The 14,137-nt window shown below is 43.6% G+C and overlaps 1 protein-coding gene across 2 annotated transcripts in view; it reads right to left on the bottom strand.

Moving 5' to 3' along the window:
* nfat5b (nuclear factor of activated T cells 5b) overlaps nt 1-13,855 on the bottom strand; it is a 373,902-nt gene extending 360,047 nt beyond the window's left edge. Inside the window, exon 1 of one of the 2 annotated variants that reach the window (XM_072517959.1) lies at nt 13,384-13,855. Coding sequence is in view for 1 of the 2 variants with exons in the window: in XM_072517958.1 (XP_072374059.1) it covers nt 13,384-13,456 (73 nt within the window). In the remaining variant the exon portion in view is untranslated. The remainder of the gene's footprint in view (nt 1-13,383) is intronic. The other variant, XM_072517958.1, reaches the window with a different exon arrangement.
* Nucleotides 13,856-14,137: the final 282 nt, after the last annotated feature.

Here is a 14,137-nt window from a genome sequence, read left to right as displayed (position 1 = left end):
ATGGTTAAAGGATGGTCACGACTGGGAGTTAAATATCCGAGGGTATCAAACTATTCGGAAGGACAGAGTGGATGGTAAGGGAGGTGGTGTAGCTCTGTTATTTCAGGATGACATCCAGGCAACAGTAAGGGATGACATCGGTGCTATGGAGGATAAGGTTGAATCCATTTGGGTGGAAATCAGGAATAGTAAGGCGAAAAAGTCACTGATAGGAGTAGTCTATAGGCCACCAAATAGTAACATTATGGTGGGGCAGGCAATAAACAAAGAAATAATTGACGCAAGTAAAAATGGTACAGCAGTTATCATGGGGGATTTTAATCTACATGTCGATTGGTTTAACCAGGTCGGTCATGGCAGCCTTGAGGAGGAGTTTATAGAATGTATCCGCGATAGTTTCCTCGAACAGTATGTAATGGAACCTACGAGGGAACAAGCGGTCCTAGATCTGGTCCTGTGTAATGAGACAGGATTGATCAATGATCTCATAGTTAGGGATCCTCTCGGAAGGAGCGATCACAATATGGTGGAATTTAAAATACAGATGGAGGGTGAGAAGGTACAATCAAACACTAGTGTTTTGTGCTTAAACAAAGGAGATTACAATGGGATGAGAGAAGAACTAGCTAAGGTAGACTGGGAGCAAAGACTTTATGGTGAAACAGTTGAGGAACAGTGGAGAACCTTCCAAGCGATTTTTCACAGTGCTCAGCAAAGGTTTATACCAACAAAAAGGAAGGACGGTAGAAAGAGGGAAAATCGACCGTGGATATCCAAGGGAATAAGGGAGAGTATCAAATTGAAGGAAAAGGCATACAAAGTAGCAAAGATTAGTGGGAGACTAGAGGACTGGGAAATCTTTAGGGGGCAACAAAAAGCTACTAAAAAAGCTATAAAGAAGAGTAAGATAGATTATGAGAGTAAACTTGTTCAGAATATAAAAACAGATAGCAAAAGTTTCTACAAATATATAAAACAAAAAAAGAGTGGCTAAAGTAAATATTGGTCCTTTAGAGGATGAGAAGGGAGATTTAATAATGGGAGATGAGGAAATGGCTGAGGAACTGAACAGGTTTTTTGGGTCGGTCTTCACAGTGGAAGACACAAATAACATGCCAGTGACTGATGGAAATGAGGCTATGACAGGTGAGGACCTTGAGAGGATTGTTATCACCAAGGAGATAGTGATGGGCAAGCTAATGGGGCTAAAGGTAGACAAGTCTCCTGGCCCTGATGGAATGCATTCCAGAGTGCTAAAAGAGATGGCTAGGGAAATTGCAAATGCACTAGTGATAATTTACCAAAAGTCACCAGACTCTGGGGTGGTCCGCACGGCGGATTGGAAATTAGCAAACGTGACACCACTGTTTAAAAAAGGAGGTAGGCAGAATAATTATAAGCCAGTGAGCTTAACCTCAGTAGTAGGGAAGATGCTGGAATCTATCATCAAGGAAGAAATAGTGAGGCATCTGGATGGAAATTGTCCCATTGGGCAGACGCAGCATGGGTTCATAAAGGGCAGGTCGTGCCTAACTAATTTAGTGGAATTTTTTGAGGACATTACCAGTGCAGTAGATAACAGGGAGCCAATGGATGTGGTATATCTGGATTTCCAGAAAGCCTTTGACAAGGTGCCACACAAAAGGTTGCTGCATAAGATAAAGATGCATGGCATTAAGGGGAAAGTAGTAGCATGGATAGAGGATTGGTTAATTAATAGAATGCAAAGAGTGGGGATTAATGGGTGATACTCTTGTTGGCAATCATTAGCTAGTGGTGTCCCTCAGGGATCAGTGTTGGGCCCATAACTGTTCACAATTTACATAGATGATTTGGAGTTGGGGACCAAGGGCAATGTGTCCAAGTTTGCAGACGACACGAGGATAAGTGGTAAAGCAAAAAGTGCAGAAGATATTGGAAGTCTGCAAAGGGATTTGGATGGGCTAAGTGAATGGGCTAGGGTCTGGCAGATGGAATACAATGTTGACAAATGTGAGGTTATCCATTTTGGTAGGAATAACAGCAAAAGGGATTATTATTTAAATGATAAAATATTAAAACATGCTGCTGTGCAGAGACACCTGGGTGTGCTAGTGCATGAGTCACAAAAAGTTGGTTTACAGGTGCAACAGGTGATTAAGAAGGCAAATGGAATGTTGTCCTTCATTGCTAGAGGGATGGAGTTTAAGACTAAGGAGGTTATGCTGCAATTGTATAAGGTGTTGGTGAGGCCACACCTGGAGTAGTGTGTTCAGTTTTGGTCTCCTTACTTGAGAAAGGATGTACTGGCACTGCAGGGTGTGCAGAGGAGATTCACTAGGTTAATCCCAGAGCTGAAGGGGTTGGATTACGAGGAGAGGTTGAGTAGACTGGGACTGTACTCATTGGAGTTTAGAAGGATGCGGGGGGATCTTATTGAAACATATAAAATTATGAAGGGAATAGATAGGATAGATGCGGGCAGGTTGTTTCCACTGGCGGATGAAAGCAGTACTAGGGGGCATAACCTCAAAATAAGGGAAGTAGATTTAGGACTGAGTTTAGGAAGAACTTCTTCACCCAAAGGATTGTGAATCTATGGAATTACTTGCCCAGTGAAGCAGTAGAGGCTCCTTCATTAAATGTTTTTAAGATAAAGATAGATAGTTTTTTGAAGAATAAAGGGATTAAGGGTTATGGTGTTCGGGCCGGAAAGTGGAGCTGAGTCCACAAAAGATCAGCCATGATCTCATTGAATGATGGAGCAGGCTCGAGGGGCCAGATGGCCTACTCCTGCTCCTAGTTCTTATGTTCTTCTATCCAAGTTGATCTCTTCAGGAGGTGAAAAACCACAAAAAAAAATTACTGTCAAGTATAGTTTATATTTAGTTATATATAGTTTATGCAGTTTACAGTGAATCAAATAGTTAGGCAGATTGTCACTTTTTGTGCCTAGTGTCGCATGCATTTAATGGGCCTTTGATTCAATTGTAAGTAAACTAATGGGCGGCACGGTGGCACAGTGGTTAGCATTGCTGCCTATGACGCCTAGGACCCAGGTTTGATCCCGGCCCTGGGTCATGGAGTTTGCATATTCTCCTGATGTCTGCGTGGGTTTCACCCCCACAACCCAAACATGTGCAGGGCAGGTGGAGTGAGCCCCTTAATTGGGAAAAAAAATAATTGGGTACTCTAAATTTAAATCTTTTTTAAATGCAAGTAAACTGAAGTCATAATAGTAGCAGGGAAAGGCAACTCATGAACTCTTGCTTCTGTCAACAAGAAAATACATCTCCTTGTTGGGGAACAATCTCTCACCTTGACAAAAAACATGCAGTTCAAGTATACACGGCACATCTGCCTGACAAGGAAAGTAATATATCAGCTGAGGAAACATCATTGGACATGGGACCCTGTCTTGTGGGTCAATCTTCCACCCAGTCCAAGCTTCAGCCTTTAAATTTCCCTGATGCGGAGACGAGCACTATAGTTTATAATGCCTAAAGGGACCTGTTGCTGTAACCCATGGACAGTATCTCACTCTTGCAAGCCTTCAGTATTCCAACTATGAATGATCTGGTGCCATCACGGAGTACACCTCACCCTACTGTAATGAACATCATAATGATATATGACCCCAATGTATTTACAAGGAAGGAATATGAAATAGATACTATAATATATGCTCCATATGACATTATATCCAAAGAAGGTGCATTCTTACTGCTTACTGAAGTATGTATACTGCTTGGCTAAAAATAAAGTACATATCATATTCGTTATGAAAAAGTGGACAAACTATAAGAAGAATGTAATGACTGGACAGCATGGAAAGTGGAAAGCTATTCGTACACACCACACAAAACAATATTGAAAATTAGAGGTAGTAATAGTTTCATCACTGTGGGCAAAGTGACAGCTAGTAAAATCTCACTAGCTATTTTCAAAACAACTGTCAACACACTTGCTTAATCTAGTTCCCTAGCAGCAAACTGCTCCCCCTTTATTATAAGAAACTAGTAAATATTCTATCTCAAATGCTGCCACAGTACTCATGCCACATTATTGAAAGGAACCATGACACCATCCTGAAGGATAAAAATAACAACGTTTTAAACTGAATTTCCCAAGAATAAAGAAATGTAATGTGCAAAATAGTGTAGCAATTTATACAAATTCCAATCAATCATTCAGGTCCAGGCACAATACTAGCTGCAACCAAGATTTAATGATTTTATGTATCAAAATGAAATATTCTAAAAATGTAATAGTAGGCTCTCAAACAGAAGCTATAATTAAATCTCAGTCTTTGAGAATGCTGTGCATTTTCCATGCAAGAAGCCACTGAAGCGGACCGCTAACTGCAGTTAGCCAGTAACTGTGCTATGAGGAAATATGTTGCAATTAAACTATCATTTAAATTGCTCACGGTCATATTTTTAAAAATAAATTTAAAGTGCCCAATATTTTTCCCCCAATTAAGGGGCAATTCAGCATGGCCAATTCATCGACCCACACATCTTTGGTTTGTGGGGGTGAGACCCACGCAAACACAGGAATAACGTGCAAAATCTACACAGACAGTGACCGGAGCCAGGATCAAACCCGGGTCCTCAGCGCTGTGAGGCAGTAGTGCCAACCACTGTGCCACCCACTCTCAGGGCCATATGTGACATCATTCATGTGACAATATCATGTCTAAAGATCACAATGCAAGGATGGCATTATACACAGTCTTCTTGGCATTGCAGCATTTTTGCAACTCAGAGGGATCTATATTTCAGTTTTAAGTGGGTTTAATTTAATGTTTCTGTGCCTGGAAGGGTAAACCTATAGTTAGATTCATGCTGGACAAAAGGTGACTGGATGTGTGGGGCTGGTTAAGTTCCAGCGGTGTTTCTATTGTGCTTAAAGGGGACTACGGCATAGAATCATATATCATAGAATTTACAGTGCAGTCTGCACCGGCCCTGGGATAGAACACCCTACTTAAGCCCACACCTCCATCCTGTCCCTCCCAGTAACCCCATCTAACCATTTTGGACATTAAGTGCAATTTAGCGTGACTAAAGAATAAATAAAAGACATAAGCATGTGGGTGTTGTTTAGCAACCGGAGCCTTGTACGGTAGAGAAGCTTTTAAGTTTTAGTTTAGCTAATATGTGGGAAGTTGGAGATAGGTAGCGAGAGAAGGCAGTGAGAGAAGGCAGCTCTCACAACTCTGTTAGAAGCAGTTGGCTAGAGAGAACATTTCTCTCAGCTTTGCTGGAAAAAATGTCACACCATGGAACAAAGAACAAAAGAACAAAGAAAAGTACAGCACAGGAACAGGCCCTTCGGACCTCCAAGCCTGCACTGACCATGCTGCCCATCTAAACTAAAATCTTCTACACTTCCAGGGTCCGTATCCCTCTATTCCCATCCGATTCATGTATTTGTCAAGATGCCCCAATGGTTAAGAAAACAAGTGCAGAGATCTGAAGAGCAGCTAGGTAAGGAAACTAGAGAAATGAAGTGAAGTTTCCAAGATGTCTGAGGTACTAAAACGGATAACTGTTCAGTAAGACAGACAGCTGAGAAGACAGACAAGATGCCAGAAAGATATCAGATAAGGGCAGCACGGTGGCACAGTGGTACCACTGCAGTCTCACGGCGCCGAGGTCCCAGGTTTGATCCCGGCGCTGGGTCATTATCCATGTGGAGTTTGCACATTCTCCCCGTGTGCGCGCGTGGGTTTCGCCCCCACAACCCAAAGATGTGCAGGCTAGGTGGATTGAACACGCTAAAATTGCCCCTTATTTGGAAAAATGAATTTGGTACACCAAATTTTTTTTTAAAAAAGATATTGAATGTGATTTTTCAGGTTATGAGATTTTATTGCAGCCTATGGAATGAAAGTCAAAATAACTATGGATATCGGTGGCTGGATCTCAAGAGTTTGTGTAAAAGCAGTTAAGACAAAGGAAACCTAAAAGGGGGTGGAGTAAAATCCTGGACTGGATTCACTGTTAAAAGTAGAGCGGAAGCGTGGGTTAAGGTGAGTCATTTGTAAAAGTTGGAATACAAACCACTTAGGGAAAGCATTATTATGAGAGAATATTTTAAAGCATGTTTTGGGACTGGTGTTTTGAAACCCATGTGATTATAATCTGGGAGAATTCTAAGGAGAAATCCAGAGATCCTGGGCTGGATTCTCCGCCCTGCCACTTTTCAGCCTTGACCTGTCGGCAGGATTCTCAGTTATGCCGGCCGGTCAATGGGCTTCCCATTGTGGGGCAGCCCCACGCCATCGGGAAACCCCTGGGTGCCGGCAAAACGGAGAATCCCACCCACTAACTTTGGTTCAGAGCAGAATGCATGGACTTGATCACATATGTTGTGCGCTTAAAAGAGACCTTTGTTTTAATGGGGTCATCGTAGTTCACGGTGTATTGTGTCAACCATGTTAATCTAGAAATCGTGTGTACTTGTTAAGCTAAGGGGGGAGTAAAGGAGTGATTGTATTAGAATCCAATTTTCCCCCATGTTTAATTTTTTTTAAATTGATCTTGTTGTTGTTGAAATGAATTAGCAGTCCGGTGACTGTTCCTGCACATTTTTCTTTAAACTAGTAGTTACGTTCTTTTGAGCCAGGATTCCATTCTGGAATCTTCCCACCCAGTTATAACATCAACTGGGATTGTAACAATATGCTATTTTTGCTGTAAGACAACCAAAGTGTTTATTTTAATATTTTAATTCAAATAATTCTCAGTTAAATAATACCCCTAATCTCTCCCCTGCACCTCCTGCCCCCCCCCCCCCACCCAAAACCCAATCCCTCCAATACACCCCTCCCCCACCCAAGTTGCTGGCCATGACCAAGCCCTTAAAGGTGATGAACGGTTTCCACCTGGAGTAGAACATAACTCCCCCCAGGGCTCGTCAAAATATTGGCTGCTATAAAGGCTGTCCTCCTGTTAACACCGCCACTGCCCTCATCCTCGCATCAAAGTTTGAGTGGGACGCTAGTCCCACCTATCCCTTCCTTAGCTTCACCTGGTCCCTAACCCTCAAGAAGATTACATCCACCTTCAAACTCTTCAAATGGGCAAACACCTGGCACCTTTTAACCGGGCTGTTTAACTCCCTCAAGTTCCACAACCATATTAACTGGGGGGCCCCCCTAGAATCAGCCATAACCCACCTGTGAGGAAGTCCGGGCCCAAACCGACCCCGATTCCAGGCCCAACGAAGAATGGCCACCGTCACCACCCCAATCCAGAAACCTTCATCGCCAATACTCTAACCCCCCCCCAGCCTCTCCCCAACAACCCACCCCATCCCCACTCTGTCTTTAAACTTCAAATAAACAACCCACCCAACTCCAAAACACACACTTCCCCCATTCCCACCCCAAATAATAGAAAACCCAACAACTTCGGCTTATTACCTCAACCCACAAATAAATCAAACCCTCCCCCACCACTCAGCTCCCATTAACCAGCATACCTACGAGCAGGGTAGCCCCCACTTGGAGAACAAGGGGGTCCCCTTTCCCAATCTCACTTTTAATATTGTACATTCTGGGAAGAAAGAATCCACACCCTCCTTCAGAAAACAAGAAACCCAATACTACCATGGAAAAGGCAAAACAAAAAACAGAAAAGCAGAAACATGTAAAAAGGCAAGATATGAACATGTAAAGTTCAAAACTCCATGACATCCAACAACTACAATCAGATCTCGCCCAGTCCATTTTTCCTCACAAAGTCATTCGCCTCCTCCGGTGTGTCAAAATAATGGTGTCTGTCTTTATACGTGACCCAGAAGTGAGCTGGATACACCACTCCGAACAGCAGCTTGCTCTTGTAGAGCGCCGCCGCCTTGGCCTCTTTGAACCCAGCTCACCATCTTGACAGTTCCGTCCAGACATCTTGATAAATTCGGATGGGATGAAATTCGGATGTGATGGCTCTTCCATCTACTCTCACGCGTAGCCTTCGCTCCCTTTAAAATCCATTCCTTGTCCAGATGGCTAGAGATGTACTATGGCCACTCCCAGTGGATCCCCAGATCTTGGATTTTGTCACAGTGACCGGTGGGCCCAGTCCAACCTGGGAGGGCTCACAAAGATGCCCTCCTCCATCAACTTCCTGAACATCTTCCCCACATCAATAGCCCAACAATCCTCAGGTTCTGGTGCCTGGACTGGTTCCCTTGACCATCCACCTTGGCCTTCAATAACCTTTTAACCTCCGCCAGTAACACCACCTCTGCCTCCAAAAAGGTCACTGTGGTCTGGACTGCTTCCTCCATCTCCCGAAGCATCAAGCCCTGCGTTTCCAACCGCTGTCCCACCCTGTCCAGAGTCAATCGAATGGGTGACACCATCACCTCAATCACCCGAGACAGGTCCTCCAACATCACAGTCTTTGCTTCTTGAATTCCCCCATGAAGAATTCCACTAACTTCGTTGTCCACTATGAGGGCAACGGCGACACGGCAGGCTCTGCCATTTTCTCCTCTACTGCACCATGAGGGCCTGGAGTCTGGCGAGGGGCTCTTATTCGACTTCAGTCTCCTATTGTATCCTCCAGACATCCTCCACTAGAGGAGGAAGCAACAAACTTCAATTACCCTTCTTTTCTTCCCAAACTGTGCCAGATTTCACAGAATTATACAGTGCAGAAGGGGCCCTTCGGCCCACTGAATCTGCACTGAACCATTAAACACCTGACCTATTTCACCTGACCTGACCTAATCTCATTTGCCAGCACTTGGCCCATAGCCTTGAATGTTATCACATGCCAAGTGCTCAACAAGGTACTTTTTAAAAGCATGTGTGGCAACCCGACTCTACCACCCTCTCTGGCAGTGCACTCCAGATCGTCACCATCCTCTGGGTTAAAACATTTTTCTTCAAATACCCCTTAAACCTCCTGCCCCCGACCTTGAACCTGTGTGCCCTCGTACCCTTCAACTAAGTGAACTGCTGCTCCTTATCCACCCTGTTCACGCCCCTCAATCTTGCACACCTCGGATCAGGTCGCCCCTCAGTCTCATGAGCGGCACATGGCAAAGTGGTTAGCACTGCTGCCTCAGTAATAAAATACACACAAATAAAGGCACTCCTGCCTCACAGCTCCAGGGTCCCGGGTTCAATTCCGGCCTCGGGCAGGTGACTGTGTGGAGTTTGCATTTCTCCCCGTGTCTGTGTGGGTTTCCTCCGGGTGCTCCGGTTTCCTCCCACAGTCCAAAGATGTGCAGGTTAGTTGGATTTGCCATGCTAAATTGCCCCTTAGTGTCCAAAGGTTAGGTGGGGTTACTGAGTTACGGGGATAGGATAGAGGTGTGGACTTAAGTAGGGTGCTCTTTCAAGGGCTGGTGTCGACTCGATGGCCAAATGGCCTCCTTCTGTACTGTAAATTCTATGATTCTCTGCTCCAGCAAAAACAACTAAAGCCTATCCAGCCTCTCTTCATAACTGAAATGTTCCATCCCAGGCAACATCCTGGTAAATCACCTCGCCCCCTCCAGTGCAATCACATCCTTCCTATAATGTGGCGACCATTATTGCACACAGTACCCCAGCTGTGGGCTCACCAAAGTTCTATGCATCTCCAACAGTACATCAGTTTTTGTAATCTGTGCCTCAATTGATAACGGCAAGTGTCCCATAAGCCTTTTCGCTGCGCTATTAACCTGCCCTTTGGCTTTCAAAGATCAATGGACAAACACTCCAAGGTCACTTTTGGAACTTCCCAGTGTCGGGCCATGCATTGAATATTTACTTGTCACATTACTCCTTCCAAAGCATATCACCTCACATTTTTCAGAGTTAAATTCCATCTGGCACTTTTCTGCCCATTTGACCATCCCGTCTATATGTTAACCATCCGGCTAATCTTTGTGTCATCCGCAAACATAGTTATCCTACCACCCCCCACAAACCCCCCCTATTTCATTTGTATAATAATAATAGGGGACCCAGCACAGATCCCTATGGTGTGCCACTTGACACTGGCTTCCAGTCACTGAAGCAGCCATCTGTCATCAGCCTCGGTCTCCTACAGCTAAGCCAATTTTGAATCCACCTTATTAAGTTACCTTGTACATCGTGCATTTGCCTTCCTTATAAGTCTCCCATGTGGGACCTTGTCAAAGGCTTTGCTGAAATCAATGTAAACTACATCAACTGCACTACCCTCATCTATACACCTCGTCACGAGCTCAAAAAAAATCAATCAAATTTGTTAGGCATGACCTCCTTCGGCCAAAGTCATGCTGACTATTCCTGATTAAACCTCGTCTCTCCAATAGTTTCCCTCACTGGTCTGTAATTCCTTGGCTTAGCTCTTAAACAATGGGTGCCCATTAACTGTTTCCAAGTCCTTTCGCACCTAGCCCTTAGCATGAGCGGAATTAAAACATTTTGGTCAGAGCTCCTGCAATCTCCTCCCTCCTCTCCCACAGCATCTTGGGACACAATTCACCCGGACCTGGAGATTTGTCCACCTTTAAGCCTCCAATATCTTGTCACTCCCTATGATAATTTGCTCAAGAACTTCACAGTCTCTCTCCCAGAGTTCCATATCCTCATTCTCTTGGGTGAAGACAGATGTGAAGTATTCATTAAACACCCTACTAAATGTCCTCCGGCTCCACCGGGCAAAAGAGGCCACCTTGTGTACGACCGCTCACCTCCTAGCCGCCACCAGAAGTCCCCAAAGTGTTGATTTTACTCAATATATCCAACTTTCATCCCATGTCATTCCACTTCAAAAGGTAAAATGAATAGTACAATTTCTCTAGGAAATTGTGAACAGGTTTTAAAAATATGTAGTAGCTTCATGTTAACAAATTGAACTTACTTAAGAATAGCATAAATGCATCCCAATGGCTTGGCACTAAATACATTTCCAATGAAGAGTAATTGCAGCATAATCAATGCAGAAACTGGCCAAGCATTAAATTTTGAATATACACTGGCCAATGTCCACAATAAATTACCCAAAACAGAATAAGCACACACTCCCAATTAACACCACAGAACAAAGAGGACTTTCTATAATGTAAACTCAAAAGGGTCCCACTCACCATAAATCATCTGAACTCTTATGACATTACTACCTTTCAATATGGTAGCTACTTAATGGTTGAATTAAATATTGTTCCTCTATTTACAGTCAATAGATGCAAAATCTATAATACAGAATTACACAATAGGAGGCCTTGAATTGATATTATACAGTTCATCTGATCAGTCACTTCTCACTTAACAGATGATGATTAAAAAGCAGATTTTATTTTACATTTTAATTATATCCACCTTACAGCTTACTCAAAATTTAACTTGAGGTTGAAGAAAAATCAAGGTGTCAAATCAACATCGCTCTCCGTGTAACAAATCTCATTCTCAGGTTTTCAAAATATTTTAACCTCCTCTTTGTATTGATCATTTATATTTTTAAAAATCATGTGGAAAAAACTTGTGGCACCTGTGGAATAGGTTGATGGGAATGCTATCTGCAACATCTTTTTTCAGCATACAGGTGGATCAAAACTAATTTTAAACATTGTTACATATTTGAAGATTTAAGAAATTAGAACAGAGATTGGTTTACAATATTGCTGAAATCTATGACTAGAAATTGATCAATTTCAGCTAAGAACAGGACAAAACAGTTTTTCTCACTATTTGCAAGCAATCTTACTGACAAGAAAGATCACTTGTGATAAGAAAGCTACTTGTCAATGACATTATAGCCAGGACTCCCATGTTTAAAAGAACAAAAGTAAGTGAAAGATGTAATAATTATCACCCTAATTTAAGTAACACTTTTCATTTATCACCAAGAATTTCCTTTAACCTTCCACTTTAAAAAATCTAAACTCCTTTGATAGCTCTATTAGTAAAGGCAGTGAGCAATGGAGGCATACAAACCAGAAGGTCACAGGTCTGATTTATGGTCTGTGTAAATGGGAGCAAATGCTATTGCACTATGGGGTCAATTGGCTATCACATTCCTTTGTTTGTGAAGGATTCAGCCAAGGTTTCCTCCCATGATTGCTTTTCAGTGACCCCCTTTTGAAAAGTGGCCGCACTGACTTCAAACGAGGGACGATTTCACGTATTTAAGATATCATGGAATCATGCCTCAAGCCTCAAAACGGCTAAATTTTAAAAATGAAGCAAACAATCCAAAAAGGCTTTTTTTCTATTCTTATTCTTCCATATGACTTCTGTTGAGGACTGGCACATAGCCCACCAAAAATAATACCATTCTCTTAACCAGATGAAAGCCTACTTGTGACAATAAAGATTATTATTTTTAAAAAGATGCCAGGAGATATGTGACAGTGATTCAAACTGGGCTGCCTCTGGATTTTTCCCCCTGTAAGGAAGCACCTGGCCTCACGTGGCACTTGACCAGAGTATTCTGATCAGGTTTACAGAATACAGATGAGCCCTGGGGAAAAAATTCTCAAATTCAGCATTAAACATTATATTACTGAACCTTACTGAGTTGTCATTCTTATCGTTATCCACTCATTTCTTTTTCTCGCAACTGACTCTGCATGTTTCTCTACCCATGATCGTAATGCTGGCAAACACAATCTGTTTGAGTTGGATGATATTCTGGAAAGCTTCTAGCAAAAATGCAAAGAATACTTTTTTAAAAACGTGGAGAATTGTCCACAACCTCAGTCAAGCGGACTTATGTCGTTTTCGCCACAGGTGTTACCGGCCTGTTGTTTCCAGCATCCAGTTATTGTATTACCACAGTAGTCAACCCATCGAATTAAAAGTCACACACAATGTTCCTCAACCTACTGTCCAGCCTGCATAAATCGACAGTAAGAGGTAACGCGATCTAAGTCTGTGTTCGAGATAAAGGTTTGACCCAGCAGAATCATAATTTCCAAATAGAGCTGTAGGTCTGGATTAGTTCCTCAATAAACGCAACCCCTCGTCAACCCAACTTTATTTGTAAATACCAGGACCGCCTACGTTGCTGGCTGTGCTGGAACAACCTTCCAATTTATCCAGGGCCCCAGCCGCGTCCCTGACAGGTGGATGGGGACGTCAATCAAACATTATCCCCATCAGGTTAGGTTGCCCGCAGAAGGAAACACTTAATCCAAATAGGAATTATTTGCTTATCTCTCTATTTTTTTTCCCAATCCAATGCCACACAGTCGATGCGAACCTTCGCACTATAACTTACAAATGTTAGAAACGACATAGGTGTCAAATCTAAGCGTGCACTGCCAATTATCTTTCAGTTACGGCCTACAGTAAGGTGGGAAAACCTCGAAAATTACCTCGGAAAGTGTGGTGTACTATTTTGCAACCGAACACACACACGCACTTAAAAGTAAAGCGAATTAAGAAACAGAGACGATCAAACGCCTCCTTACCTTTGGAATACAAACTCTTGGGCGAATTAAGATCCAGATCCGCGCTGAGGAGCGAGATGAAATCAGAGGGCATCACCTGGAAGGGGGAGGAAGAGTCAGGACCCCTCCAACGGAATTGATTCTTTTAAAATTATCCTCCGTTATTATATTTAATTCCGGTTTAAATGAAGAAGACCTCGCCCTCGTTCAGATTCTCTTGCAAACCTCCTCCTCCGCCTCTCTGTCGGGGGGGGGAAATGGAGATGGAAATACAGGGGAAAAAATAAGACAGACGAGAGAATGAAGTGCGTGTTTCTAGCTAAAATGGGTGCATTTGGTCTCCAGTGAGATGAGCGTGGCTACTGTTGCTGCTTCTCTGCGTAATGTCTCCATACAAACTGCTGACAGACCGCACGTTCCGCTCCCTTTAATCCTTGACTCCAACGGACGTTCCTTCTCATCCTCCAGCCTCGCGCCAGACCCGCCCACCGCCGCAGCCAGGGAAACGTTATCGCGCGCGCGCGCGCACGCTCAGACGTACGCACGTTCTGCCCGCCGGCGCACGCGCACCGAACTCGGGGGTGGACGACAGGCCGCGCGCGCGCGCGCGAGCCAGCGGGCGGTTGGTTCCGGTCGCTCCGCAATGGTGGAAGGAGGAGAAGCTCGGCGTTGGGGGACGGTGGAGGGCGACGTCCCTTTCTCAACATTCCGAGTCGTACAATTCCAGTCGTGCATTTTGCGCCCCTGTCAACCGTCGAAGAAAACTTAAGTGCTG

The sequence above is a fragment of the Scyliorhinus torazame genome, chromosome 10 (genome assembly GCF_047496885.1).
Source record: "Scyliorhinus torazame isolate Kashiwa2021f chromosome 10, sScyTor2.1, whole genome shotgun sequence".
Lineage (NCBI taxonomy): Eukaryota > Metazoa > Chordata > Chondrichthyes > Carcharhiniformes > Scyliorhinidae > Scyliorhinus > Scyliorhinus torazame.
This window is presented reverse-complemented; position numbering and strand designations above follow the sequence as displayed.